This window comes from Schistocerca nitens, chromosome 3, assembly GCF_023898315.1.
Source record: "Schistocerca nitens isolate TAMUIC-IGC-003100 chromosome 3, iqSchNite1.1, whole genome shotgun sequence".
Classification (NCBI taxonomy): domain Eukaryota; kingdom Metazoa; phylum Arthropoda; class Insecta; order Orthoptera; family Acrididae; genus Schistocerca; species Schistocerca nitens.
The window spans coordinates 226800467-226826570 of NC_064616.1; the positions used below are offsets into that span (position 1 = coordinate 226800467).

Consider the following 26104-nt stretch of genomic DNA (forward strand, 5'->3'; position numbering starts at 1 on the left):
TGGTGTCCCCCCTCCCCTTGAGTTTTACTAGATTCCATGTGCTCTAACAACAGTGACTGGGCGCTAATGACCTCAGTAGTTGAGCGCCCTTAAACCCCACAAAAAAAAAAATTACTGAAAATATTTCACCCATTTGGTTTGCCCTCACCACAAGCAAACTATTGTATGAGCATTCTTGCTTATTAGCATCGAATTTAGATCGCGCGCGCGATGTAAAAGGAAACCTGCCGTCACTCTGACCTTAAGACCTCGAAATCACACTCAGTGATAAGGCGGAGGTAGATGTGAGTGGCAGGATGTGAATTGTACCGGCACCGTCGGTGATGTGTGTACTGGAGACTAATATTGCTAGAAAAATTGCTCTTTCAGCATGTATTGTCGCACCACTATAAGAAAATGACCCCTATTAATAGGCGATATAGTGCTGTCACGTGGATTAATATAAAACGTGGGAACTTCCCGTCCTACGTGGCCACATACATAGCCACACAGGGATTACACGCTAGTATTTGATATCAGATTTTCTGCTTGGAGAGTTAATGTATGTCACGTTGGTGAAGGGGTATGGAACAAGGATGCTGTAAGAAATATTCAAATTGTGCATCCAGTCATGCAAGTTCAGCGATTTTAGCAAAGCACGATTTACAGCACTAAAATGTAATGCTACATGCGTTGGACAACAAAATACGGAAACACCGTGACGAATGCATACTCGAACGTAAAAGCCAATGCTAGCCAAGTCTGCCATTGTGCTGTTGTATTTGACCAGGAGCGGCACTCGTGCAGAGTTCTCAATACATCGCATTGTTCTGTGCAGTTGAGTAAATTTTGTTGGAGAAAAGTGGATCCGAACGGGAGTGAATTGCTGATGCTCGTATTGTGGATTCTTCCGTAACAAAGGTAGCTCAAACATTTAGTGTTGAGAAGCACCATATCGAAGATGCATTCCACATACAGGAAAAACGGGAGAAACATCCGTTAAGTCACCACGTGGACGAAGGTGTGTTGAGTGATCGTTAAGGGACGGTCATTGAAAAACATGTGACTACAAAATACGGGGACGACACCTGAAAAATACACTGCAGAACTTAATGTCGGACTCGCGAATCCCGTCAGCATCAAAACAATGGAGCTCGATTAGCTGTGAACTGCAGTGAGAGCTGGAATTAAAAACACATTAGTGATGTAAATGTCCTTGACAGGAGAACGTGGTTCAGGGAGCAAATGGAAGAATATTTGATCGGGTGTTTCACTCTTTTTCCCAACTTCTAGCAGAGTTTGAGAAGTGACGGTTTTAATGATAAAGGGAGCTGTACTGTTGTGCTCCATGAGCCCCATTATTACTCAGCGAGGTCGCACTACAGCCAAAGATAAAATGGGACGATTTTTGCTGATCAGGTCCATCTCATGATACAATGTTTCCCAATGGTGATGCTGTCTTCCAAGATGACACCCCCTCTTGCGATGTCGAGAGCTATAATAGACCCACGGCCCTTCGTTGCCTTCGCAAGACGTGACTAATAAGATATTTGCTCACGGTTTTTCGTGTTTCTACTATTCTTTCGACTTCTGAAGGATTTCGCTATTTCAGCTTTTTGAGTGCTTTCCCCCGCCCCCCCCCCCCCCCACATCTTTTTTTGCTTTTAAATTTTGGTCCCTGTTTTAGGTTTGACCTCCACTTCAAAGATTTATTGAAGTGCCGGCCGTTTGGGGAAGGACGCCTTACTGGGGTGCATTAAAGTTCTCGTTTTACACCTACCAGTAAAGTGGATCTACCTCTGAACAGGCCGGCCGAAGTGGCCGTGCGGTTAAAGGCGCTGCAGTCTGGAACCGCAAGACCGCTACGGTCGCAGGTTCGAATCCTGCCTCGGGCATGGATGTTTGTGATGTCCTTAGGTTAGTTAGGTTTAACTAGTTCTAAGTTCTAGGGGACTAATGACCTCAGCAGTTGAGTCCCATAGTGCTCAGAGCCATTTGAACCATTTGAACCTCTGAACATGAAACCCATCGCGGTAGTCAGTCTGCTGAGATGGTTTTCATGTACCCTCTCGGTGGTAGCCCCTGACATCGCAGTTAGTTCCTCGTTGAAAATACTGATGAGGTTGGGGATATAGCAGCAATAGAAAATATGGGAAATGGATCTTCCCTGATGAAAGCCTCGCAAGTCAATCATGGGTACTTTAAGTCTGTCACGCTAGATATACCCGTCACCATTCCTCCCCATAACAAGCTCAATAAACGTAAGGCCCCGAAGCTAGAAACTGATGAGCTGCGTACTAACCTGACATGCCGTGGAGTCCATTTTGTTCATTGCATCCAGAACGGACACAAGGATAATAGATTGGACTCTGGATTTTTTTATACTAGCATTCGACGGCAACATTTTGCCTGAGAAGGTTGTCATGTTTTATAGGTGTGATGTCAGGCCTCATTTTTCTCCTGTGATGAGATACTCTGTGCTAAACGTTCTGACAAAGCTCCTCCCCCTGTTCTAATGAAGCTATGTCAGGCATATAGACGACCAACCACCTAAATGTGTGCACTATCCAGAACTCCACCGTCCTCGTTCACTGCAATGCTCAGAGTTAGAGGGGATTAAAATTAAAGGCAATAAAACGCTTGACTGTCTTATCAAGATGCAAGGAAAAAATTTTGAGACGTCATCCAACTAATATCGTTTCTAATTATGCGAATTCCGCCACAGTCCACACCTCACACAATGACAATGTCTCACACACCACCTCTGTGCCCGGGTCGTATTCCAGGGCCTGCCTCAAAGTTTGGCGAGGGAATTTCAGCTCCCTCGTCCCCTACAGCTATAGCACCGGTGGTTCCAAGACGGGTGGTGCGGCCAGAGATGCCTAGTCACCCTCTGGCGGCAGGAATGAAGACACCTTAAGGTTACCCTCCTCTAAAGACAACGACCAGCAGCCAGAAGCTGTGGTCTTAAGAAAAGTACGGTACTCTTCGCTCCTGGAAGATAAACTGTGGAAATCTTCCCAGAAATCGAAGTCTGAAAGATATGTAGTAAGGTAAATTAGTGAGGCTTCAGATGTTCCACTCCTCCGCCCTCCCTGCAGCAGTACAGCCTTTGCACACAGATGACGGATCAGGCATTCAGTTGGATTACGACTTGGTAGCAAAGTAATCACACCCATTTTTTCCGTTCGCCACTCTGACCTCACACAAACACTCCTTCAATGGAATGATAACAGCTACCATCAGTATTCGACTGAACTCAATTATTTAATGGCTACTTACTCTGTAATAGGCATAGTACTTAAAGAAACATTGTTTATGGCAACACACCTCCCTGCTCTGAAAAAACTACAAAACATACTGCACCAATCATGTCAATCTTGAGTCTGGTGAGGGGTGGCGACACTGTCACAGAGGCAGAGTACTAGATCACCTCCTTCCAGAATTGGACATCTGCCTACTCAACACTGGAGCTGCCCACAGCTTGTGGTCTAACGGCTAGCATGGCTGCCTCTAGATCACAGGGTCCCGGGTTCGATTCCTGGCTGGGCTGGGGTTTTCTCTGTCTTGGGACTGTTTGTGTTATCATTTCATAATCATTCGTGAAAGTGGCTAGACAGGATTGAGTTAATATTGGACTGTGTAAAAATTGAGACTTTGTACAGGTTCTGGTGACCATGCAGTTGAGTGCCCCGCAAGCGAAACATCAACACTGGAGCTGCAGCCCACTTCAGTGTGGCCCATGGAACGCTTCCCACTATTTACCTCGCAGTTGACAGCCAGAGTATCTTACTCTGCTTCAGTGGCGCGTCCATAACGATCTTTGTGACAGCAATCATTACCTTATCGTTGTCTCCCTCTCCACTCACATTGGGAACACGCTCCATGTTGATAGCTTCACAAATCTGACTGGCAGTCTTCTTCCTCTATATCCATTTTTGCAGCCAGTCCTGTGATGGATATCGAAAAATTGGTACAGGACGTTACTGATGTTATTACTCATGCTGCAGCATGAACGAGATAATACTTCTCCAGCTCACAGCGACGACCGCCAGTGCCACGGTGGTCTGAAGATAGTAAGTTACCAGGAAAGACTGCTGGGTGCTTCAACGGCACAAGCAACTTTTTTATGCAGAATTTCCTATCTCTCTCAGGTTCAGGTGTGTTAGACTGGCAGCAATCAATATGTAGAGGAAACTGGCATTAATCAGGGATAGGTTCTGAGTGTAACTGTTCGCCATCATGAGTGGTGAACCCTAGTGTCTCCATCAATGTACATGGATGGTCTTTGCCTTTACTATGCTTGTGCATCACCGTGCACCACTCAGTGCCAATGTCAGGGGCCTCTGGACAGTCCATGACTGGACACTGACTCACCTCCTGCACTGTCCGCTCGTCCTTGGTCTCCAGGAAACCAAGTTGCGCCCAACTGACCGTACTGCCTTTACCCACTATACCTCGGAGCGGTATGACCTCACCCCTGTGGACGGTATTCCAGCTCATGGTGGGGTCATGTTGCTCGTTCGGGACGATGTCTATTACCATTCCATCCCATTGACCACCCCACTCCAAGCAATAGCTGTCCGTATTACTCTTTCTGCCTTTACTTTTTCAGTTTGTACCGTCTACACTCCATCGTCATCCGCAGTTAGTTGGGCTGACATGATGCACCTGATTGTTCAGCTTCCCCCGCCGTTTTTGTTTGGCGACTTCAATGCCCATCATCCCCTTTGGGGCTCTCCTGCATCCTGTCAGGCTCACTCTTGGCGGATGTCTTCAACCATCTCAATCTTGTCTGCCTCGATACTGGCGCCCCGACTTTCCTCTCGGACTCTCCTCATACCTACTCCCACTTGGACCTTTCGATCTGTTCTACCACTCTTGCCCATCGGTTCAAGTAGTATGTCCTTTCTGACACCTTTCGAGCGACCACTTCCCCTGTGTCGTTCGTCTCCTGCACCACACCCCATCCCCACGTCCTTCGAGCTGGAACATACCGAAAGCTGACTGGCGACCTTTCCGGACTACGATTTTCTCAGTTGTGACAGGTCGAATACCTCACGGCTGTTATCGTCAATGCTGCTGAACGTTCCATTCCTCATACTACCTCTTCTTCACGTCGCGTTTCCGTCCCCTGGTGGAACGAGGCTGTCGTCGGCTGTGCCTTTGTCGTCGGCTGTGCCTTTGTCGTCGGCTGTGCCTTTGTCGTCGGCTGTGCCTTTGTCGTCGGCTGTGCCTTTGTCGTCGGCTGTGCCTTTGTCGTCGGCTGTGCCTTTGTCGTCGGCTGTGCCTTTGTCGTCGGCTGTGCCTTTGTCGTCGGCTGTGCCTTTGTCGTCGGCTGTGCCTTTGTCGTCGGCTGTGCCTTTGTCGTCGGCTGTGCCTTTGTCGTCGGCTGTGCCTTTGTCGTCGGCTGTGCCTTTGTCGTCGGCTGTGCCTTTGTCGTCGGCTGTGCCTTTGTCGTCGGCTGTGCCTTTGTCGTCGGCTGTGCCTTTGTCGTCGGCTGTGCCTTTGTCGTCGGCTGTGCCTTTGTCGTCGGCTGTGCCTTTGTCGTCGGCTGTGCCTTTGTCGTCGGCTGTGCCTTTGTCGTCGGCTGTGCCTTTGTCGTCGGCTGTGCCTTTGTCGTCGGCTGTGCCTTTGTCGTCGGCTGTGCCTTTGTCGTCGGCTGTGCCTTTGTCGTCGGCTGTGCCTTTGTCGTCGGCTGTGCCTTTGTCGTCGGCTGTGCCTTTGTCGTCGGCTGTGCCTTTGTCGTCGGCTGTGCCTTTGTCGTCGGCTGTGCCTTTGTCGTCGGCTGTGCCTTTGTCGTCGGCTGTGCCTTTGTCGTCGGCTGTGCCTTTGTCGTCGGCTGTGCCTTTGTCGTCGGCTGTGCCTTTGTCGTCGGCTGTGCCTTTGTCGTCGGCTGTGCCTTTGTCGTCGGCTGTGCCTTTGTCGTCGGCTGTGCCTTTGTCGTCGGCTGTGCCTTTGTCGTCGGCTGTGCCTTTGTCGTCGGCTGTGCCTTTGTCGTCGGCTGTGCCTTTGTCGTCGGCTGTGCCTTTGTCGTCGGCTGTGCCTTTGTCGTCGGCTGTGCCTTTGTCGTCGGCTGTGCCTTTGTCGTCGGCTGTGCCTTTGTCGTCGGCTGTGCCTTTGTCGTCGGCTGTGCCTTTGTCGTCGGCTGTGCCTTTGTCGTCGGCTGTGCCTTTGTCGTCGGCTGTGCCTTTGTCGTCGGCTGTGCCTTTGTCGTCGGCTGTGCCTTTGTCGTCGGCTGTGCCTTTGTCGTCGGCTGTGCCTTTGTCGTCGGCTGTGCCTTTGTCGTCGGCTGTGCCTTTGTCGTCGGCTGTGCCTTTGTCGTCGGCTGTGCCTTTGTCGTCGGCTGTGCCTTTGTCGTCGGCTGTGCCTTTGTCGTCGGCTGTGCCTTTGTCGTCGGCTGTGCCTTTGTCGTCGGCTGTGCCTTTGTCGTCGGCTGTGCCTTTGTCGTCGGCTGTGCCTTTGTCGTCGGCTGTGCCTTTGTCGTCGGCTGTGCCTTTGTCGTCGGCTGTGCCTTTGTCGTCGGCTGTGCCTTTGTCGTCGGCTGTGCCTTTGTCGTCGGCTGTGCCTTTGTCGTCGGCTGTGCCTTTGTCGTCGGCTGTGCCTTTGTCGTCGGCTGTGCCTTTGTCGTCGGCTGTGCCTTTGTCGTCGGCTGTGCCTTTGTCGTCGGCTGTGCCTTTGTCGTCGGCTGTGCCTTTGTCGTCGGCTGTGCCTTTGTCGTCGGCTGTGCCTTTGTCGTCGGCTGTGCCTTTGTCGTCGGCTGTGCCTTTGTCGTCGGCTGTGCCTTTGTCGTCGGCTGTGCCTTTGTCGTCGGCTGTGCCTTTGTCGTCGGCTGTGCCTTTGTCGTCGGCTGTGCCTTTGTCGTCGGCTGTGCCTTTGTCGTCGGCTGTGCCTTTGTCGTCGGCTGTGCCTTTGTCGTCGGCTGTGCCTTTGTCGTCGGCTGTGCCTTTGTCGTCGGCTGTGCCTTTGTCGTCGGCTGTGCCTTTGTCGTCGGCTGTGCCTTTGTCGTCGGCTGTGCCTTTGTCGTCGGCTGTGCCTTTGTCGTCGGCTGTGCCTTTGTCGTCGGCTGTGCCTTTGTCGTCGGCTGTGCCTTTGTCGTCGGCTGTGCCTTTGTCGTCGGCTGTGCCTTTGTCGTCGGCTGTGCCTTTGTCGTCGGCTGTGCCTTTGTCGTCGGCTGTGCCTTTGTCGTCGGCTGTGCCTTTGTCGTCGGCTGTGCCTTTGTCGTCGGCTGTGCCTTTGTCGTCGGCTGTGCCTTTGTCGTCGGCTGTGCCTTTGTCGTCGGCTGTGCCTTTGTCGTCGGCTGTGCCTTTGTCGTCGGCTGTGCCTTTGTCGTCGGCTGTGCCTTTGTCGTCGGCTGTGCCTTTGTCGTCGGCTGTGCCTTTGTCGTCGGCTGTGCCTTTGTCGTCGGCTGTGCCTTTGTCGTCGGCTGTGCCTTTGTCGTCGGCTGTGCCTTTGTCGTCGGCTGTGCCTTTGTCGTCGGCTGTGCCTTTGTCGTCGGCTGTGCCTTTGTCGTCGGCTGTGCCTTTGTCGTCGGCTGTGCCTTTGTCGTCGGCTGTGCCTTTGTCGTCGGCTGTGCCTTTGTCGTCGGCTGTGCCTTTGTCGTCGGCTGTGCCTTTGTCGTCGGCTGTGCCTTTGTCGTCGGCTGTGCCTTTGTCGTCGGCTGTGCCTTTGTCGTCGGCTGTGCCTTTGTCGTCGGCTGTGCCTTTGTCGTCGGCTGTGCCTTTGTCGTCGGCTGTGCCTTTGTCGTCGGCTGTGCCTTTGTCGTCGGCTGTGCCTTTGTCGTCGGCTGTGCCTTTGTCGTCGGCTGTGCCTTTGTCGTCGGCTGTGCCTTTGTCGTCGGCTGTGCCTTTGTCGTCGGCTGTGCCTTTGTCGTCGGCTGTGCCTTTGTCGTCGGCTGTGCCTTTGTCGTCGGCTGTGCCTTTGTCGTCGGCTGTGCCTTTGTCGTCGGCTGTGCCTTTGTCGTCGGCTGTGCCTTTGTCGTCGGCTGTGCCTTTGTCGTCGGCTGTGCCTTTGTCGTCGGCTGTGCCTTTGTCGTCGGCTGTGCCTTTGTCGTCGGCTGTGCCTTTGTCGTCGGCTGTGCCTTTGTCGTCGGGGCCGTCACCTCGACCAATGTTCCAGCTTTACGGCCGAGCTTTTTGCTCTCCATCAGGCCGTTCAGTATGCTCACCGCCATTCATCGTATTCTGATTCTGATTGATTCCCTCAGTGCTCTTCAGTGCCTTGGAGCTCCATAACTGGTCCATCCCTTGGGCAACGGATCCAGCAGTCCCTCCATTCTTTCGCTGAGGGTGGCTCTCCTATCAGCTTGCTGTGGGTTCCCGGCCATGTAGGAGTGCCTGGGAATGAGGCTGCTGATGCTGCAGCCAAGGCTGCATTTCTCCTGCCTCGGCCAGCCTCCCATTTTGTCCCGTCATCTGACGTTCGTGGGGTGGTTTGTAAGAGGCTTGTCTTTGTGGTGGGATACTTGGTCATCTCTTCAAGGTAACAAGCTCCGGGCAGTAAAACCGCTCCCAACTGCTTGAACAAACTCCTCCCGATCATCTCGGCGAGAAGAGGTCCTTCTGACCAGGTTGCGGATTGGGCATTGCCGGTTTAGCCACCGCTACCTGCTCTCCGGTGACCCAGCCCTGTAGTGCCCTTGTGGTCAAGCATTAACAGTGCGCCATGTTTTATTGTCGTGTCCCCGCTTTAGTCAATCTCGTGTTGTCCTGCCCTTGCCATCTACTTTACCGGATATTTTAGCTGATGACGCTCGAGCAGCTCTCGTGTTCTTAGATTTATAATTTTGACTGGCTTGTCCAAAGACATCTAACGCTTTCACTTATTTTATCTGCATCTTTGTAAGGACATTCTGGTGCCCCCCCCCCCCCCCCTCACCTTGAGTTTTACTAGATTCTATGTGCTCTAACAATTGTGACTGGGCGCTAATGACCTCGGTAGTTGAGCGCCCTTAAACCCCAACAAAAAAAAACCTGACTCACCTATGAATTTTCTCCTGCAAAATCACGAGTTAAGTGTTTCTGTCGACTATGGACTGTGCACCTGCACTTGGAAGTTTATCTTCGTGACCTGTTACTTGAAGTCGTTGAAACTTTTCAGTTCTTATGTCTTGTTAACAAGCTCACTTGGCTGCTGCATATCTGGCAGCTCAAGCCAACTTACGTTAAGAAGCTGAAAAGCTGAATGGTCTCCATTTTCGTAGTCACTCCTCTTGGGCTGCGAACACCGAAGCTCTTAAGAGATTTTACGAAGTGCTGATTTTATCCCACTTTCGTACTCCACGGATGTGTTGCCTATGGGTGGGCGGCACTGTCTGTACTGAGCTTGCTAAACCCTGTTCATCACACTGGCATGCGACTGGCAATCGAGCCTTCTATACGGGCTCTGTTGACAGCCTCCTGGCGAAGCCAGTGTCCCACTGCCACAGGTTGAAGACAGCAGCTTCTGTTAAGTTATGCAGTCACAATCTGTCAGATGCCTACTCACCCATGTTGTTCAACTATGTTCCACGACCCCAACTGTTCAGACCAGTTTGTGCACCGCCCAAAACTGGGTAGACCAGCTGGGTTCTGACTCGATATACTACTGAACGACCTACAGCAGGCTCCATTAATGTTCCCAGAGCTCCCTCTAGACACCTGTGGTCTGTACACTGTCCTGTGATACGACTGGATCTCTTATGTGGCACCAAGAGGGATGCTGATCCTACCATTCTCAGACACCTATTCCTATTGATCCTCCACGATGATTGATTCGATATGCATCTACATAGACAGATCGAAAGTAAACGACAGGGTCGGTTACGCTTTTGCACATGCAAGGGGCCACAAGAAGCTCTATGTGCAAAGTGCTTGCAGTGTATACACTGCAGAGTTGATTGCCATATCTCAGGCTTTGCAGTATGTCAAATCCCAGGCCAAGGCTAACTTCTTGATCTGTAGTGAGTTCCTTAAAATGCGTAGTCCTGTGCTATCCCAAAAATCTTGGTCGCCAACATCCAGTATCTACTGGTTGACCTCTACAGCTCTTGAAAGACAATTACCTGCATCTGGATACTGAGCCACGTAGGAATTCCAGGAAATGAACATGCTGACCAGATAGCTAAAGACGCGACTACAGGAGATGAACCTATTGTCGGAATACTGAACAGACTTAAGACTGTAAATTCAACGCAATATTTTGAGGCCCAGGGAATTGGAATGACAGGCTTCTAGGACACACAATAATTTGAGAGCGAATAAAGATAAACTAAGGCGTGGCATGCATCTTTCCAGGCCTCTCGGAAAGATGCCATTGTGTTGTGCCGACTATACATGGGCCACATGCAACTCACCCACGTATTCCTTCTGCGTCGGGAAGAGCCGCCTCTGCAGCTGTGGTAGCCTACTGACTATTGAGCAGGTTCTTGAGTGCCTCCTGCTGGCCGATTTGGGGCACGCTCTCAATCTGCCCACCTCATTTCCTCAGGTACTTGCGGATGCCAAGACAGCCACTACCAGTGTGATATTACCTGAAGGAGAGTGGATTCAACACTATCCTCTACTACTACTACTACTACTACTACTACTACTACTAAACTTGCAGTGTTAGGGCCACTTTTGGGGAAGGAGGGGGCGGCCTCCCTCTGGCGGGTACACCCAGTGCGACTGCATGTTACTTTATTCCCCCTTAACTTTGTTGCGTGCTTAGACCCTCTTGTGCAAGATGCTGCTTGGGTTCGGTTTTCTTCTATTTATCTTGATAGATCGTTGTCACGCCCTTTTAAATTGCTTACATGGTAGGAGCAGCCAAGTCATTTTTTACTTTCACATTTCTGTGTATTTTTCTCATAAGGAGCGACTGATGATCCAGTACTTCATACCTTTTAAACACACAAACATCATCGCTGCTCGGAATTGCACAACTTCGTGTTGTGGCCTGAGTCACTGTATCTACATTGTTGGCTCACCAAAGTAATCGTTGATCTTTACAGGGGGAGAGGACTTCCAAATTTTTCTACAAAAGCTTATGAACGAGAGGGTACTCCCCCTTACGTGCTTAATATGGATTTTCTCTCGGGGACAGGTGCAAAACCCCCTTGAATATTTTCTTCAGATTCCTTGTTTCGCATGTACTTCCACGGGTTAAGCTAGTACGAGCTGTCTAATCATTGGACACATCATACACTCCATCCGTGATTCACAGCAAATGTTATTTTTGTGTTTAGCTCTTCCTTAAACTATTTTGTGTGGTTGTTTCCCCTAGGACCATGCCATTTGCCCTCGGCATCGATTTGAGCCCAATTTTTTGTGTCGTAAAGTTCCTTTCAGCGGTAAGTTTCTTCTTTCCATCTTTCCATCTTTGGCATCTTTGATTTCGTTGTATTTAATAAAGAATGTTGATTTTCCTGTTAACTGATTTGTGTCGTAGCTGTTGAAGTTGTTTGCGAGGACGGTAAATTAGGTAAAAGACGCAGTCTCTTTTCCGCTCAGCTTAGAATTCTCCAGCGGCTGAAGCTCAACACGGCATTAAACTGTCAACTCTGGAGATTTACTGACGTAACAATTTCTCCCGTTTCCTGTATCCTTCCATCCAACCTGAATTGAAACGTGGCCAATTTGGACACTACATGGATTAGTACAGTTATTAAAGCAGCAGGAAGGAAACTGACGATGCCGCGCGGGATTAGCCGAGCGGTCTCAGGCGCTGCAGTCATGGACTTTGCGGCTGGTCCCGGCGGAGGTTAGTCCTCCCTCGGGCATGGGGGTGTGTGTGTGTCCCTAGGATAATTTAAGTAGTGTGCAAGCTTAGGCACTGATGCCCTTAGGAGTTAAGTCCCATAAGATTTCACACACATTTGAAGATTTGAAACTATGTTAGTGCAAAATACCGCAACTTAATTCACATAAAGTGTAAATAGTATCTGAGCATCCTCAGTTGTCTCACATGTTAGCATAGCTAAGTGCGCTAGCACTCCCTTACACTGACTCGGCATCTTCTACTACTACTACTACTACTACTACTACTACTGCTGCTGCTGTAAGCTGACAGTAGAGGGATTGTCTGTTGCCTCTGAACAATTTTCTGGCAAAAAATTTTATGTTAGACAGAAAAATCGCGAAGAATCGGGTGACAGGGAAGTAAACTGGCGGCTCCTGAAGACCTCGTGTTCCCTGCTGGCGAGAATGCAGGTGTTGCGCGAGAAAGACACGGCCGCCTCTCTAAGTAGACAGCAAACAAACGCAGTTCAAAAGTTAAATTGTTCGCTGCGTAGATAGCAAAATCTACAGATATAACCAGAAACGTCCTGTTACTGAAAATTTCAGGCGTATTATAGTTTAAATGCTAGTTTCCTCAGGCCCATCCGGATAGCCGAGCGCATTAGAACACCGCTTTCGGGATTCGGAAAGAGCGCACTCCAGATCCATTTCGCTCGGCGTTCTAAAGATGAGGGCTTGTGTACCGTCCAGCATGTATGGGGTTTATAGTGTTTCCCTCACACGACTACTACGAAAAGACATCTAATATTTCATTTTTCAAGAGGGAGAAGCACAGGTGTACATGAAATTTTCATGTTAGAGCATTTCTCAAAACTTAACATCGTTGATGTCCGTGAACAGCCTTTTCCACGATTTGCAAATGTGTAGAATAACGTTCGCAATCTTCCACGTGGGTATTAGTAGACCACAGTGGGGTACACAGTAACTATAATGTAGCACAGTGTTGTAGGTGCAGTAGAGGCACAAACTGGCGCGAAGCCTGGAAACTCTCAAATAGGCCACGAAAGCCACCTAAGCTACAGCGTAGAAAGCACAGCGCGGTTTTTGAATATACTCTCCCCTTACTACATCGCCTTAGTCGTTCTTTACCATTCGAAATTTACTTTTTCTCCCTAAAATAGTTCTTAAATACTAAACGCAACTTCTTGCACTTACAAAAGGTAAAAATGACTCGTGCGTAAATATTACCTCAGAATTCCATGGATTTTTATACCATAACATTAACAATTCTTATATCTCTGGCCTTCTAAGACCCTCTGCTTATAAGGGTTAAGCTAAAAGCGAACCGAAAATTTATTTCGTTTTTACATAATGTATACAAAAGTTTCTTCTTTCACTACCATCATGAAAAGATTCACATAATGATAAAATAGCCGACGAAGCCAGTGTGGTAAGGGCGCGTGAGGATACTCAAAATCTTGCTGGTGGCGCATGTGCTATAGCTTAGATGGCTGTTGTAGGCATATTTGAAGTGTCTCCGCTTCATAGGAAAGTGTGCTGTATGACTGTTTGCCTAGGCACCCTCTACACAACTGCGATAAGATGTCAACTCATTTGTTCTGGTCAAGATGACAGCGAAACTTGTGATAAATGTACATAAACACTTTCAGGTATGTCTGCAGTCGCAATTGCCAATCACTAAAGCGATCATCCACAAATAAGATAATTTTTTGCGTGTATTATTTCGTGGTGCTAGTGCAGATTGAAATGCTTATTTAAATTTAAATGTCTGTGTGGCTGAGTGCGACTGGGAAAGGCAGTGAGAACAGCCACCCTTAGCAGCCAATATTTTGAAAGAACTATCTGATTTTAATGTCGTAATGTAGTAATATTACGCAAATGATTATCCTGCTGGACGCACACTTACGTCGCCACTAATCCACTCCTTTCTTGCAGCGACAGAAACACCACAGGCCGAGCAGCTGCAGGTAATGCCGCTTCTCCTTCAAACGGGGAAATCATCGCCCTGTGATGGAACGTGTTCCAACCACCGGGGCCAGCTACCAACGCTATGCAACGCGTACCTCTTGGACCAATGTGGAACTACTGTACTAACCTAATAAGATGGAAAGATGTTTAAAGTTCCGAATATTGGATTCTTACATGTGTTAGTGAACTGAGGTCCAGACTGCTTCTAGTACTGTTGAAACGGCAAGTTTAGTGGTGAATATTGTCTAACAGTGAAATTTTATGATAAAATTTGTTCTGTTTTATAGTTTGAGGCTAACTAAAATATGTACAACTAATGTTTTAAAAAAATTCAATGTGATATATTTTCGTTTAGTATATTTTAAAATTATTTTCGTCATTAAATTAACCTAAAATGTATTTCAGTGCCTGCAATGTATTTTATTATAGTAACACGAAGTTTTTAGAACAGTAAAATGTCTCGAATTTTAAGCTGTTTAGTGTGAATTTATTCTGGTCCACGTTAAAATTTGTCATTTCACACAGACAATAAAAGATGTTAGTTACTCCATTACGACTGGGCGATAGAGAAAAAGCAGGTGTATAGCAGTCACTCACTGCTATTTCGCTCAACGTCCCAGATTAACCCAAATCTTCCGGCTATTTCCATTAGTCATCAAACTCTGTTAAGGTGTATATTGCCAGCAATGTGGCGGTAGTTGTCAGATGTTTTATCCACGACATGACAAGATGAATTGAGAATTTGTTGTTACACTTCGCCCTTACAGCTACAACGCATGTCATTCAAGAAATTTTATCCACAAATTATTAAATAATTCGTTTATAAAATTCTGAATCGGAAAAAATGAAAATTCTCATTTAAATAACTTGGGTTTGTAAACGACTGGATTCGACATTAACTATAAAACCACTGGTTTTAAAAATTAGTACTTTAACTTTGCAGAACTGTACACAATCACATCACTTAAATGCACGACAATGCTGATGTTCCTATCAGTGAAGTTAGCGTGCTGTCGAAAGAGCCGTTTCCGTGGGTTATGTGACGCCCACTAGCCAATCTTCCCATAACACTGTTACTTCACTACGACGTGCACCCTTTGTAATGTATAGTCTAAGAGCGCAAAATCTTGTGACCATTGGTAACACTTTGAACAGTTCTCAGGTACCAAAAAGCACAAGGCTCTGTAAAGGCTGTCAGAATGGAACTTCCAATCGGTGTAGCATACTGAGCCTAAAGAGTATACTCTTTCCTCAGATATATGGAAGTTTTGGTATGAAGACAATCATCTTATAGCTCTTTTACACATTTAAATGTGCAACTGCTTAAAATTTTCGATGTTATTAGACTGTCTCAGTACAAAACACCATCCAGGAATACGATACTGCAGCCCCTTTGTTCACTATTGCTTCGTGTATTCATGCGCGTAGGAACAGCATATCGTCAAGCGACTTTCAGTACTGGCTGGTCTCTGTAATACAGAAAAAGAAAACTTATTGAATTATTCAACGGTCAGCTAGAACAGCTGTCATAAACTTCATACCTAAAAGCTGCGGAGGAAAAAAAAAATGGTAAGGCGACCGCCCCCGACAAGCGGGAAATATGGGCTCGAGTCAACGTCTTGCACAAATGTCATTTCATTGTACAGCTGACTGTTATCCATATTCGGAAATGAGAACATTTCACACAAACGGAGCATTTCAAAAAGTTTCGATGCTTCTCGCAGTCTTCGCAATGGAATACACACCTAGTTAGGATCTGCTCTTTGAGCACATGGCGTACAGTCTTTCACATACTGTTAAAGATTTTGTTTCCTGGTTCTCCACCAAAACTTCTCAGCTATGCACCTATCTGTCGTACATCCACCACGGCCATCCAACAAATGGTAAAGTGCTTGTGATAATACTTAGTTTGTAAACGATGTGGGAGCCATGAAGTAAGGTCCGCATTTCCCACTTCCGCATAGCAACACGTTGTGCGTCTCACTGGCTGTGACCTGAATGCCCGACAGTCTACGCCTGATGCTTATGCCTTCTGCCACTCTGTAACAGGCTTCTACGCAGTGCTTACAGAGCTCTAACTTCCTGCTTAGTGTGTCTGCTTTTGTGTTCTTCCAAAGTTTACGCACCGCACCACACCACTCACCTTCAATGCTCACCGTGTCACCCTACCGGAAGGGTGTTTTAATTCCAACAGCCACTTACGGGAAGAGTGATCTATAACAATTTTAAACATTTCTCTGTATAAACAACATCAAAAGCAACACCATAAATAACAGCTAGGATTTCTTTCTCTGTTGTGGAATAATTATGCTCTGCCTTTTTTTCTTTGCCTCACTGCATTAAGCCATTGGATGTCGAGTTACCCACAGTTTGACTCAACACTGCTGTATTTCTCACATCACAGAATAGCATGAACTCTCGCTTGAAGATATACCAACACAGGACTACGTACCACTGCGTGTTTTAATCTCGCAACTGCAGCTTGGCACTCTGCTGTCCATTACTTTCCATTTTTCGTTAAAAGATTCAGTGGCTTGGCAACTGGCACAGTAACTCATATTTTCTGTGATTATTACAAAGGGCTAAGAATGATTGTACCTGTTTTGTAGTCTGCGGTGGAACAGTCACAAGCTGCTGATGGTAGCCATGGACTGAACTGGCACATACCAGCACTGAGTGTTAAACGTGCCGTCTGAAGTATATTAAGAACTTGTTCCAGTTTCATGTGTTCATCCATGTTATTTGAAAAAAGTTACGTCGTTAAGGTAGAAGGCACATTTTTCAGGTCTCAATCCTCGAAACACTCAGTCTGCAGCGTAGCCAATGCGTTCTTAAGTCCAAATAGCATGCTGTGGTACTGTTAATATCCCTGGTGTGATAAAGTCGGTCATCAGCCGGTCTTCTGGAATTGCCTCAAGCCGAGGGGTAGCCACTCATCAAAACCGTGGCTGTGAAGTATCTACACTAACCCAAATAATCGAATGTTTTCATAATGTTAGGGATAGGTTAGCTATCATTGACAGTGAACGCACTGAGGTAGTGGTAATAGCTATGTAAATACATTCGTGATACAATCTGAACGTATTTTTGGGCATAACTCACTTCAGGGACTCTCACTATGCTCAATAACTCCATCAGCGAATTGCTGGTCTATTGATTGCTCCATCAATGGATGTTAATGCTTTTGGGACTTTGTATGACTTCTTATACACCAGATTGTTGCTTCCTGTCGGCATCCAGTATTATGTTCTAGGTGGTGTTGAACAAATCTGTAAATATAAGCAATAGGGCTTTCAAGCCTTTCCTATCTTCTAAGTGTGTAATGTCATCTAATACAGAACTAGATGTCTTGATGTGCACTAGGCATTCAGTATAGTCTTCCTCTGACACTCAAACCGACAACTTTTAGGCTTTTCGGTAGAGTAACTTGATCCATGCCAAAATTGTCAGACTCACAGGAACCATAAACTGTCCATCTTTATCCACAATATGCATTGCTCTCCTGTGCACCACGCAATGCGATATATCTAATCCCTCACTGTAATCCAATGGCTACACCATGCACAATAATTTCCTCGGTAAGCCCATAGTACATTAACCCAGAGCAATTTTCCTGACCTGCTAGTACGTATCCCCCACGAATTGACGTTTAGTGTATTTACGCGCAATTTAGCTGGCAACACCTTCATGACAGGTGCCCTTTTCGACATTCTTACTGGCAGCTCTCATCCCCAATGGAAATAGTTCCACCAGTCTTGAATGTTGTCCAGAAAATAAAGTTCGAGAATTGCATGGTACCGCTCACCAATGTGTGCCACCACTTCCATATATTCCTTAAAACTCTTAGGCCCAATGCTAAACGCGAGCTGTGTCGTTCGCATTGAGTCCACCTCATTCTTACCCATTGCACATAACTGTGGAGACTAGTTTCTTCCTACCCAAGAGGTCCAGACTGATAATCGACACATGCGCACTGTGTCCACCAAGAATGTATATTGCTCATTACTCACTGTGCCAAGCGACGAATAATCCGCCTCTGCACACATACTTCCAGTGTACCGCTTTTGGGGATGACTACAATTGTTTACGCCAGGAACACAACTCTTCCGTGAGCGTGTTTGTCGACCACGAGGCCTATACTTCCAAATCCATCCTCCTCCCCCCCCCCCTCCTCTGCCTTTCCACTGGATGGAGTTTCTGGTGTAGACTCTGCTTTGACCTGGTACATGATTTAGGACCCAGGTTTTCCATTTCACTTCCAGCGGTCTCCAAACCTTTAGAAAATACAAGGTAAACATCGTTGGATTTGACCTGCCACCACTTTCCAAATTTTTCAGAAATGTGCATCGTGTACAGAAGGTTGCCCAATGTGGTGTCTGTTCCATTTTCATCCTTCCCACCCTAGCACTCTTCCTCTCCAATAAGGTGGTATGCCAAAAATCCAGCGTGTTAGTAGCCCCCTGAACACACAGGGTCACACTGTTGGTTTCTGAGCTGACACCTCCCCTTGTCAAGGGGTATGTGCCCATCATGACTGGCACATGGGGACTCCAAGCAATAGATTACTGGCCAGGTAGTCTTTCGTGAGGCTGGGTGGCACCCATGGGCGTGCCCCTGTTGGGAGTGGATGACACCATAGCAGATGATATGCGTAATTTTTTTAAAGAATTTCATCTAGAAATTCTGTGGAGATATTGTCTGCGACTGTGCCTTTGTTCCATAGACTTCAGTTGGAAAGAACTCCACCTGTATCATTTGTAGGACACAAGAAGACACATTTTTATTCTTCCTGTGGAGCCGGTTAAAAGGTTAATATAGTAACTCGAGCATAAAAATAACTTGACATATTTCGTAAGAACTTAACTTAGCACATCGGTTACTTAGCCAATCCCTACAGCCTATCATGGAAAAGCTGTAGAGGACAATAATTAAATACGTTTTACTTGATCATTCATATACTCCAACACAGACCTCACATATTTATTCCAAACGATTCTTAGATACCATGTCAATAAATTTGATGAGACATTGTGTGGGGTAAATGGCTTTTCTAATTTCAGAAATGTACCATACGTGTAAAGCAACTAAGATGCTCTCCTCTATAGCAAGCCTTAGTATTTTTTTCTACATAAATGACGCTATTAGTTACAAATACTGATAGAGGCCAGGTCTTTCAGTACTTCATTTCCTTCAGCTTTGATTTTATTCACTTTTGTTGATAAATTCTCTTTGAGATTTCTGATTGCACTCCTCATCTTCTATTCTTCCGGGAACCCCCTTCAAGCAGAAATACTTAACTGATTTTATTCTGCAAAATATCTAACCATCTTACAACACATCAAAATCTGTCCTTTAGCGACTGAAGATCTGTTCACTACACTACCACTTACATGCGTCACCATATGTTTCCCATCGTGTTTCTGGTGAAAATGGTGTCAAGTGAAAATAGACCTGTGGATGCTCTCAACCAGCAGTATGAAATCTCATCAGTAATCAATGGCCTATAAACAGCCATTACAGAGCTATCAATTTTGTGTTGATCGTGACGCCAGAACGGCAGTAGAAGACGAATGTTACTGATATGACATCCACTGAGGCCTGTTGCACATTTACATTGATGGTCCACGCTCCGCACTCCTCGCAGGCTGACGCTCATCGATGGTTTAACGTCGGCTCTCACAATATGGCTGTGAGGAGCGAATCAGCTTCAACGGCACGCATTTCCCATAGCGACGCGGTGGCTTGCAGAGCTGGCGTTCCCACCCGTAAGCGGCATACGCTTTCGGGAACAAACGATGGACTGCTGCTGAGATATGGGTGGGGACCCGCTGAAGCATGCGGAGCATTTGGTTAACTATGCCATGAACCCATACGAAAAAGACGAAGTAGGATGAAGATATACCAAATTGTTACTTTCACATATTTCAGGGTACATCTTTTATTTCACCACAAACTCGCTACATCTACATCCATAGTCCGCAAGCCACCTGACGGTGTGTGGCGGAGGGTACCTTGAGTACCTCTATCGGTTCTCGCTTCTATTAGTCTCGTATTGTTCGTGGAAAGGAGGATTGTCGGTATGCTTCTGTGTAGGCTCTAATCTCTCTGATTTTCATCCTCATGGTCTCTTCGAGAGATATACGTAGGAGGGAGCAATATACTGCTTGACTCAGTGAAGGTATGTTCTCGAAACTTCAACAAAAGCCCGTACCGAGCTGTTGAGCGTCTCTCCTGCAGTCTTCCACTGGAGTTTATCATTTCCGTAACGCTTTCGCGATTTCTAAATGATCCTTTAACGAAGCGCGCTGCTCTCCGTTGGACTCTCTCTCTCTCTCTCTCTCTCTCTCTCTCTCTCTCTCTCTCTCTCTCTCTCTCTCTCCTGTCAACCCTATCTGGTACGGATCCCACACTGCTGAGCAGTATTCAAGCAGTGGGCGAACAAGCGTACTGTAACCTACTTCCTTTGTTTTCGCATTGCATTTCCTTAAGTTTTATTCCAGTGAATCTGTCTGGCATCTGTTTTACCGACGATCAACTTTATATGATCATTCCATTTTAAATCACTCCTAATGCGTACTCCCAGATAATTTATGGAATTAACTGCTTCCAGTTGCTGACCTGCTATATTGTAGCTAAATGATAAGTTGTTGAATTTAAATTCATGAATGTTCCCTGTCTCATTATGCAGTTGATAATGTTTAGAAAACTGATCGCCCCAGATCTAAAACCTGTTGTGACTCTCGTAAAAGCCTTCAGTATTGCACTATCTAAATGTAGTTTACTATGACAGTACTTAACCTTTTATGCAGTAGGCTTTTTTTATAATTAAAAATGTCTGCCAGTTGATCCTCAGAATCTGTCTTATTAAGATCACATAATTTAACCACTATGGCATCGTCATGGAAACAATCAGTGAAGTAGTCATAATATTCAATTCGATCTCTAAATTACCACCAACATCATAGCCGAGAAAGACATATACCCAACAACCATCCACCCCAGTGGTAGTTTACATGCCTACCGACGCTACAGATGAATAGACTGAAAGAATGTGCGGTGAAAGAAATTATTCGTATAGTAAGAGACAAAAATTTAAAATGTGATGAGAGGTTGGAGCTAGGAAGCAGCAATAGGAAAAGACAACAGGAGAACATGGGCTTGTGGAAGGAATGAAACGAGAAAGCAGAGGGTATTTTGCACAGAACATTATTTCATCATTGCTAACACTTTAAGTATCGCGACAGAAAGGTACGTGTGTGGGATAGAGTTTTGGGAGTCTGATTTTAAACTGTAAGATATTTCCAGGTTGGAGACGTAGACTTCAGATAGTTTATTGGTTATGAACTGCACATTACAACTAAATCTAGTATGATGTATTGTCCTCCAGAACTTATGGACATTGAAGACTAAGCACAGAATATTGTATCTGGTACTTTGTCAATTTGTTTTCACAAGGCTGCGACCAGGAATGTATAATCTTTCAGTACAAGAGACTGAGGCTATATATCATCTCTGTAAAAAATATTTAAGTGATGCACTACAAAATAATTGGCAAGTTGGTGTTATTACGCACAGTTGTAAAGTATTCGAAATGTTACAAAGACCCAAAATCCTTAAGGTAAAATTAAAGCCTTTGTACTTAGCAAGTACATGTGATGACAGATCAGAAAATTGGTTTCGGCTTAAACTCTGCATGCCTAAACAGAATATTGCAAATATTGTGTTCCATGTCACTGTACTTCTAATTTCACTTGCTCTCAAATGCCGTTTAAAAAGTACATGTATCCGTTATAAAAATTATTTCATATCTCACTAGATAAAAAGTTTGATGTCTTTATCATGCAACAAAATACGTGACTATTTATGAGCTACAATTTGAGAAGAAAAAGAAAAGAAGCACCACAGCACCATCTCTTTTCAATATCCTGAATCGTTTGAGTCTTACGTGTACACTAATCCCTAAGAGCGGGGATGGAGTATTGGTTGCAGCGCTACCAACCAACATGCGGTCCATCAGCCAGCATATAATTCAGTATTTTGAAATCAGTAATAGCTATTGGCCTGCTCACGAGGGGACCTTCTGGGAGGTGCATCGTTATGAGCTCCCACTTCGCCTGCTTATGGTGTGGGTAAGCACCTATCACACCCTAAAATTGGAGGTGCCAATGCGGCCCCGTTTTTGAAATATTGCCTGTTAAACTTTGGGCAGCTCTTTATATATAGGAAAGTTTCACTATTCTGGCAAGTGAGAAGGAGCGCTGTGGTCCCATGGTTAGCGTGAGCAGCTGCGGAACGAGAGGTCCTTGGTTCAAGTATTCCCTCGCGTGAAAGTTCAATTTGCCGGTACGGTAGCTCAGCGTGTTCGGTCAGAGGGCTAGCTGCCCTCTGTAATAAAAAAAACTGTGTTAATCGATCAACAAAGAACTTAAGAGTGTCTTACGACGTCCGCCCCGAACAGGTGCGACGAGCAAAAAGCGAACAAAATGAGATTTTTAAAAAAAGTGGCAAGCGAGCGAGATTCCCGTCCAGACGACCCTGGTTCGAGCCTGTCTATGCTACTTTTGTCTTTCTTTCAAACGCCCGTTTTAATTTGTAATTAATCATGAAAATTCCGCAAGGAATTGATTAAAAAGAATTACAAGCCTCTATAAACAAAAGTTAAACATTGAATGTCAAATTTTGTTTCAATCTTTTGCGTTTTCTTATTTTAACAGGACATTACGCGTAATGTAATTCCTTGAAATATTTTATTATTGTTCAATTTATTCGTTGTACTTTTAATTTTGTTCCGTTGATTAGGGAATATTAAAAAAATACCAACGAATGAGGGATTAAAAATGTTTCATTTAATAGAAAGTTAATCGATATTTCCTATATTTTGACGAGTACATTACGGCGGATGATACTTGTTATAAAAACAGTCAAAACATTTGTACTTTCGACACCACGAACATTCTACGAATGCACATTCATTTTCGTCGCAATCTCATCTGTATTTTCTCAAGTCCGCAGCTAACGCCACTGCATTGACGTTATGGAATACTTCCTTTTGAGATGGATCTAGCTTAGCGGCACGCCAGGCATATCTGTAACAATATTAACGATGAACTTGTAGTATATCTGAAAATCCAAGCAAGTTATCCGAAAATTGAAAATAATGCTTTATTCACGTACCTTATCATATTTTTATATATCGGAGCCTGCAGTTGGGCATGTACCAGCGAATGGATTTTTACCATATCCTCCCTGGATGTGATTTCTACGTTGTTTTGCAAAAGGTTCGGATTGTTTTGGAAGTGGCGAATGTAATTCTTGACTTGTCTATAAAAATATACACTCCTGGAAATTGAAAGAAGAACACCGTGAATTCATCGTCCCAGGAAGGGGAAACTTTATTGACACATTCCTGGGCTCAGATACATCACATGATCACACTGACAGAACCACAGGCACATAGACACAGGCAACAGAGCATGCACAATGTCGGCACTAGTACAGTGTATATCCACCTTTCGCAGCAATGCAGGCTGCTATTCTCCCATGAAGACGATCGTAGAGATGCTGGATGTAGTCCTTTGGAACGGCTTGCCATGCCATTTCCACCTGGCGCCACAGTTGGACCAGCGTTCGTGCTGGACGTGCAGACCGCGTGAGACGACGCTTCATCCAGTCCCAAACATGCTCAATGGGGGACAGATCCGGAGATCTTGCTGACCAGGGTAGTTGACTTACACCTTCTAGAGCACGTTGGGTGGCACGGGATACATGCGGACGTGCATTGTCCTGTTGGAACAGCAAGTTCCCTTGCCGGTCTAGGAATGGTAGAACGATGGGTTCGATGACGGTTTGGATGTACCGTGCACTATTCAGTGTCCCCTCGACGATCACCAGTGGTGTACGGCCAGTGTAGGAGATCGCTCCCCACACCATGATGCCGGGTGTTGGCCCTGTGTGCCTCGGTCGTATGCAGTCCTGATTGTGGCGCTCACCTGCACGGCGCCAAACACGCATACGACCATCATTGGCACCAAGGCAGAAGCGACTCTCATCGCTGAAGACGACACGTCTCCATTCGTCCCTCCATTCACGCCTGTCGCGACACCACTGGAGGCGGGCTGCACGATGTTGGGGCGTGAGCGGAAGACGGCCTAACGGTGTGCGGGACCGTAGCCCAGCTTCATGGAGACGGTTGCGAATGGTCCTCGCCGATACCCCAGGAGCAACAGTGTCCCTAATTTGCTGGGAAGTGGCGGTGCGGTCCCCTACGGCACTGCGTAGGATCCTACGGTCTTGGCGTGCATCCGTGCGTCGCTGCGGTCCGGTCCCAGGTCGACGGGCACGTGCACCTTCCGCCGACCACTGGCGACAACATCGATGTACTGTGGAGACCTCACGCCCCACGTGTTGAGCAATTCGGCGGTACGTCCACCCGGCCTCCCGCATGCCCACTATACGCCCTCGCTCAAAGTCCGTCAACTGCACATACAGTTCACGTCCACGCTGTCGCGGCATGCTACCAGTGTTAAAGACTGCGATGGAGCTCCGTATGCCACGGAAAACTGGCTGACACTGACGGCGGCGGTGCACAAATGCTGCGCAGCTAGCGCCATTCGACGGCCAACACCGCGGTTCCTGGTGTGTCCGCTGTGCCGTGCGTGTGATCATTGCTTGTACAGCCCTCTCGCAGTGTCCGGAGCAAGTATGGTGGGCCTGACACACCGGTGTCAATGTGTTCTTTTTTCCATTTCCAGGAGTGTATATCGCATGGCTGACAAAACGGTATACATCGCAATGGTATCACTGACAAAGTACAAGTTGGTAGGCCATCTTCATCGTTGAATTTCATTTGATGCAAGTCCGTGGAGGTTTGCCCACCCCACGAGTCAACGATGTAGAGGAATTGAATATTTTCCACGTATGGTTGAATTACTTCATCCAAAAACTCTTCATACGTTTGTTTATGCACTTTTCCGGACTTTGTCGATGTGATGTGAACATCTGGTATTTCTCCATGTATCCGTCGACGTCAGTCACTTCTTGGAGGCAAACAAATACTTTGGGTAGCAGTTTTCCTGACAATGTGATTGCATATTGCGCAGTGTCTGAGGACGTCAATTTAGTTACTTGTCCCACAGCAATTTCGGTGACTTTTTCACCTTTGAGGGACAAAGAGCGCCTGGTGCTTATTTTATATTCACGTCCTGTTTGATCTGTATTTATGATATAATCAGGGTTGAATCTTGTGATTATATTGCTTGTTCGCTGCTGATATTTCGTAGCGATTTCCAGAAGCTCGTCTAAAGTTCTCTTGTCTTTCTCGTTGACATATTTTGTTATGTGCCGTTGAGATATCCGATGCATCGATTTGAAGCGACGATCCCAAGATTCCGACGCGTTGAAGTCAAAATTTCCATCCATAAATTGAAAAGCAACAGCCATTGTATCTGAAATAAATGAAAATTCAATATGAAAAGTGTTCTACTTTGTTTATTTTCATTCACTTTTGATTACTCCTCTGATTTAAAAAGGGTACTTTTGGCTTGAAAATGGGCACTTTGAGTAACATGTGGTGTACGTTCACAAACCTCTTGTCGATCCCTGTTCAGCAGTCTCGAAATTCCAACATTGGCCTCTCAATACATATTTTTATTAATGGTGTTCATTGTTAACAATATCATATTATTCCCAAGAGTTAGCAGCTTTTATTCAGGCAATACTAGGCAGAAATCGATTCTACATTTGGATCACACCTTCTTGACTCTTGTGCAACAGCCGTGCAGGATTCTCAAGCATCCATTTTCAATAAGCTGCTACAAGAATTCATAAATTTAAGCAGTAATCCAAGCACTTTCAAGTTAAACTAAAGGCTTTCCTCATGGTTCATCCCCTCTATTACGTCGAGAAATTCCTGGAAAAATTTTAAAAATTAAGTTTGTTCCTAGGTTACATTGTTGATTATGCTGATTTAAACTTATGGATTGTCATCTGCATAGGATTTATATGCATTTCGCTAATCTATTTTCAATCTTCTCTTATAATTCCATGTACTGACTCATTCAATGACCATAGACTTCCTCCTCAGTTTGGTCCACTGTAACATGAGATATAAAATAAAAAAAATTAAAAATCGTTCCTGTATCCTTTTTCAGCGGACGACAACGCAAACGACTCTAACAATCACACCACGAAACGTTTAGCACATCCATCCTTGGAGCGTAAGTGAAGTCGCATGAGTGCGTACCTGCGACGTGTCCAAAATCTAAACGATGCTCAACTTATCTGACTGGAAACATTTATTGACGTACCTGGATCAATTCCCTGCTTAGTTTCACATATACTGTCACGCTAAATAAGTGACCCCAACCTCGTTTGACCTGCTATACCACTAATCAATGCCCTGTAGTAACCCAGATATTTTCAAATGACTCCCAGATCCA

At 46.1% G+C, this 26104-nt stretch overlaps 1 protein-coding gene across 1 annotated transcript in view; it reads right to left on the bottom strand.

Annotated features, from left to right (window-relative positions):
- Positions 1-502: 502 nt before the first annotated feature.
- Positions 503-26104, bottom strand: part of LOC126249157 (uncharacterized) — a 39084-nt gene continuing 13482 nt past the window's right edge. Inside the window, exons 2-3 of the mRNA XM_049950813.1 lie at positions 5124-8041; positions 503-578 (exon numbers count right to left, since the gene is read on the bottom strand). Of these exons, the coding sequence (XP_049806770.1) occupies positions 503-578; positions 5124-8041 (2994 nt within the window). The remainder of the gene's footprint in view (positions 579-5123; positions 8042-26104) is intronic.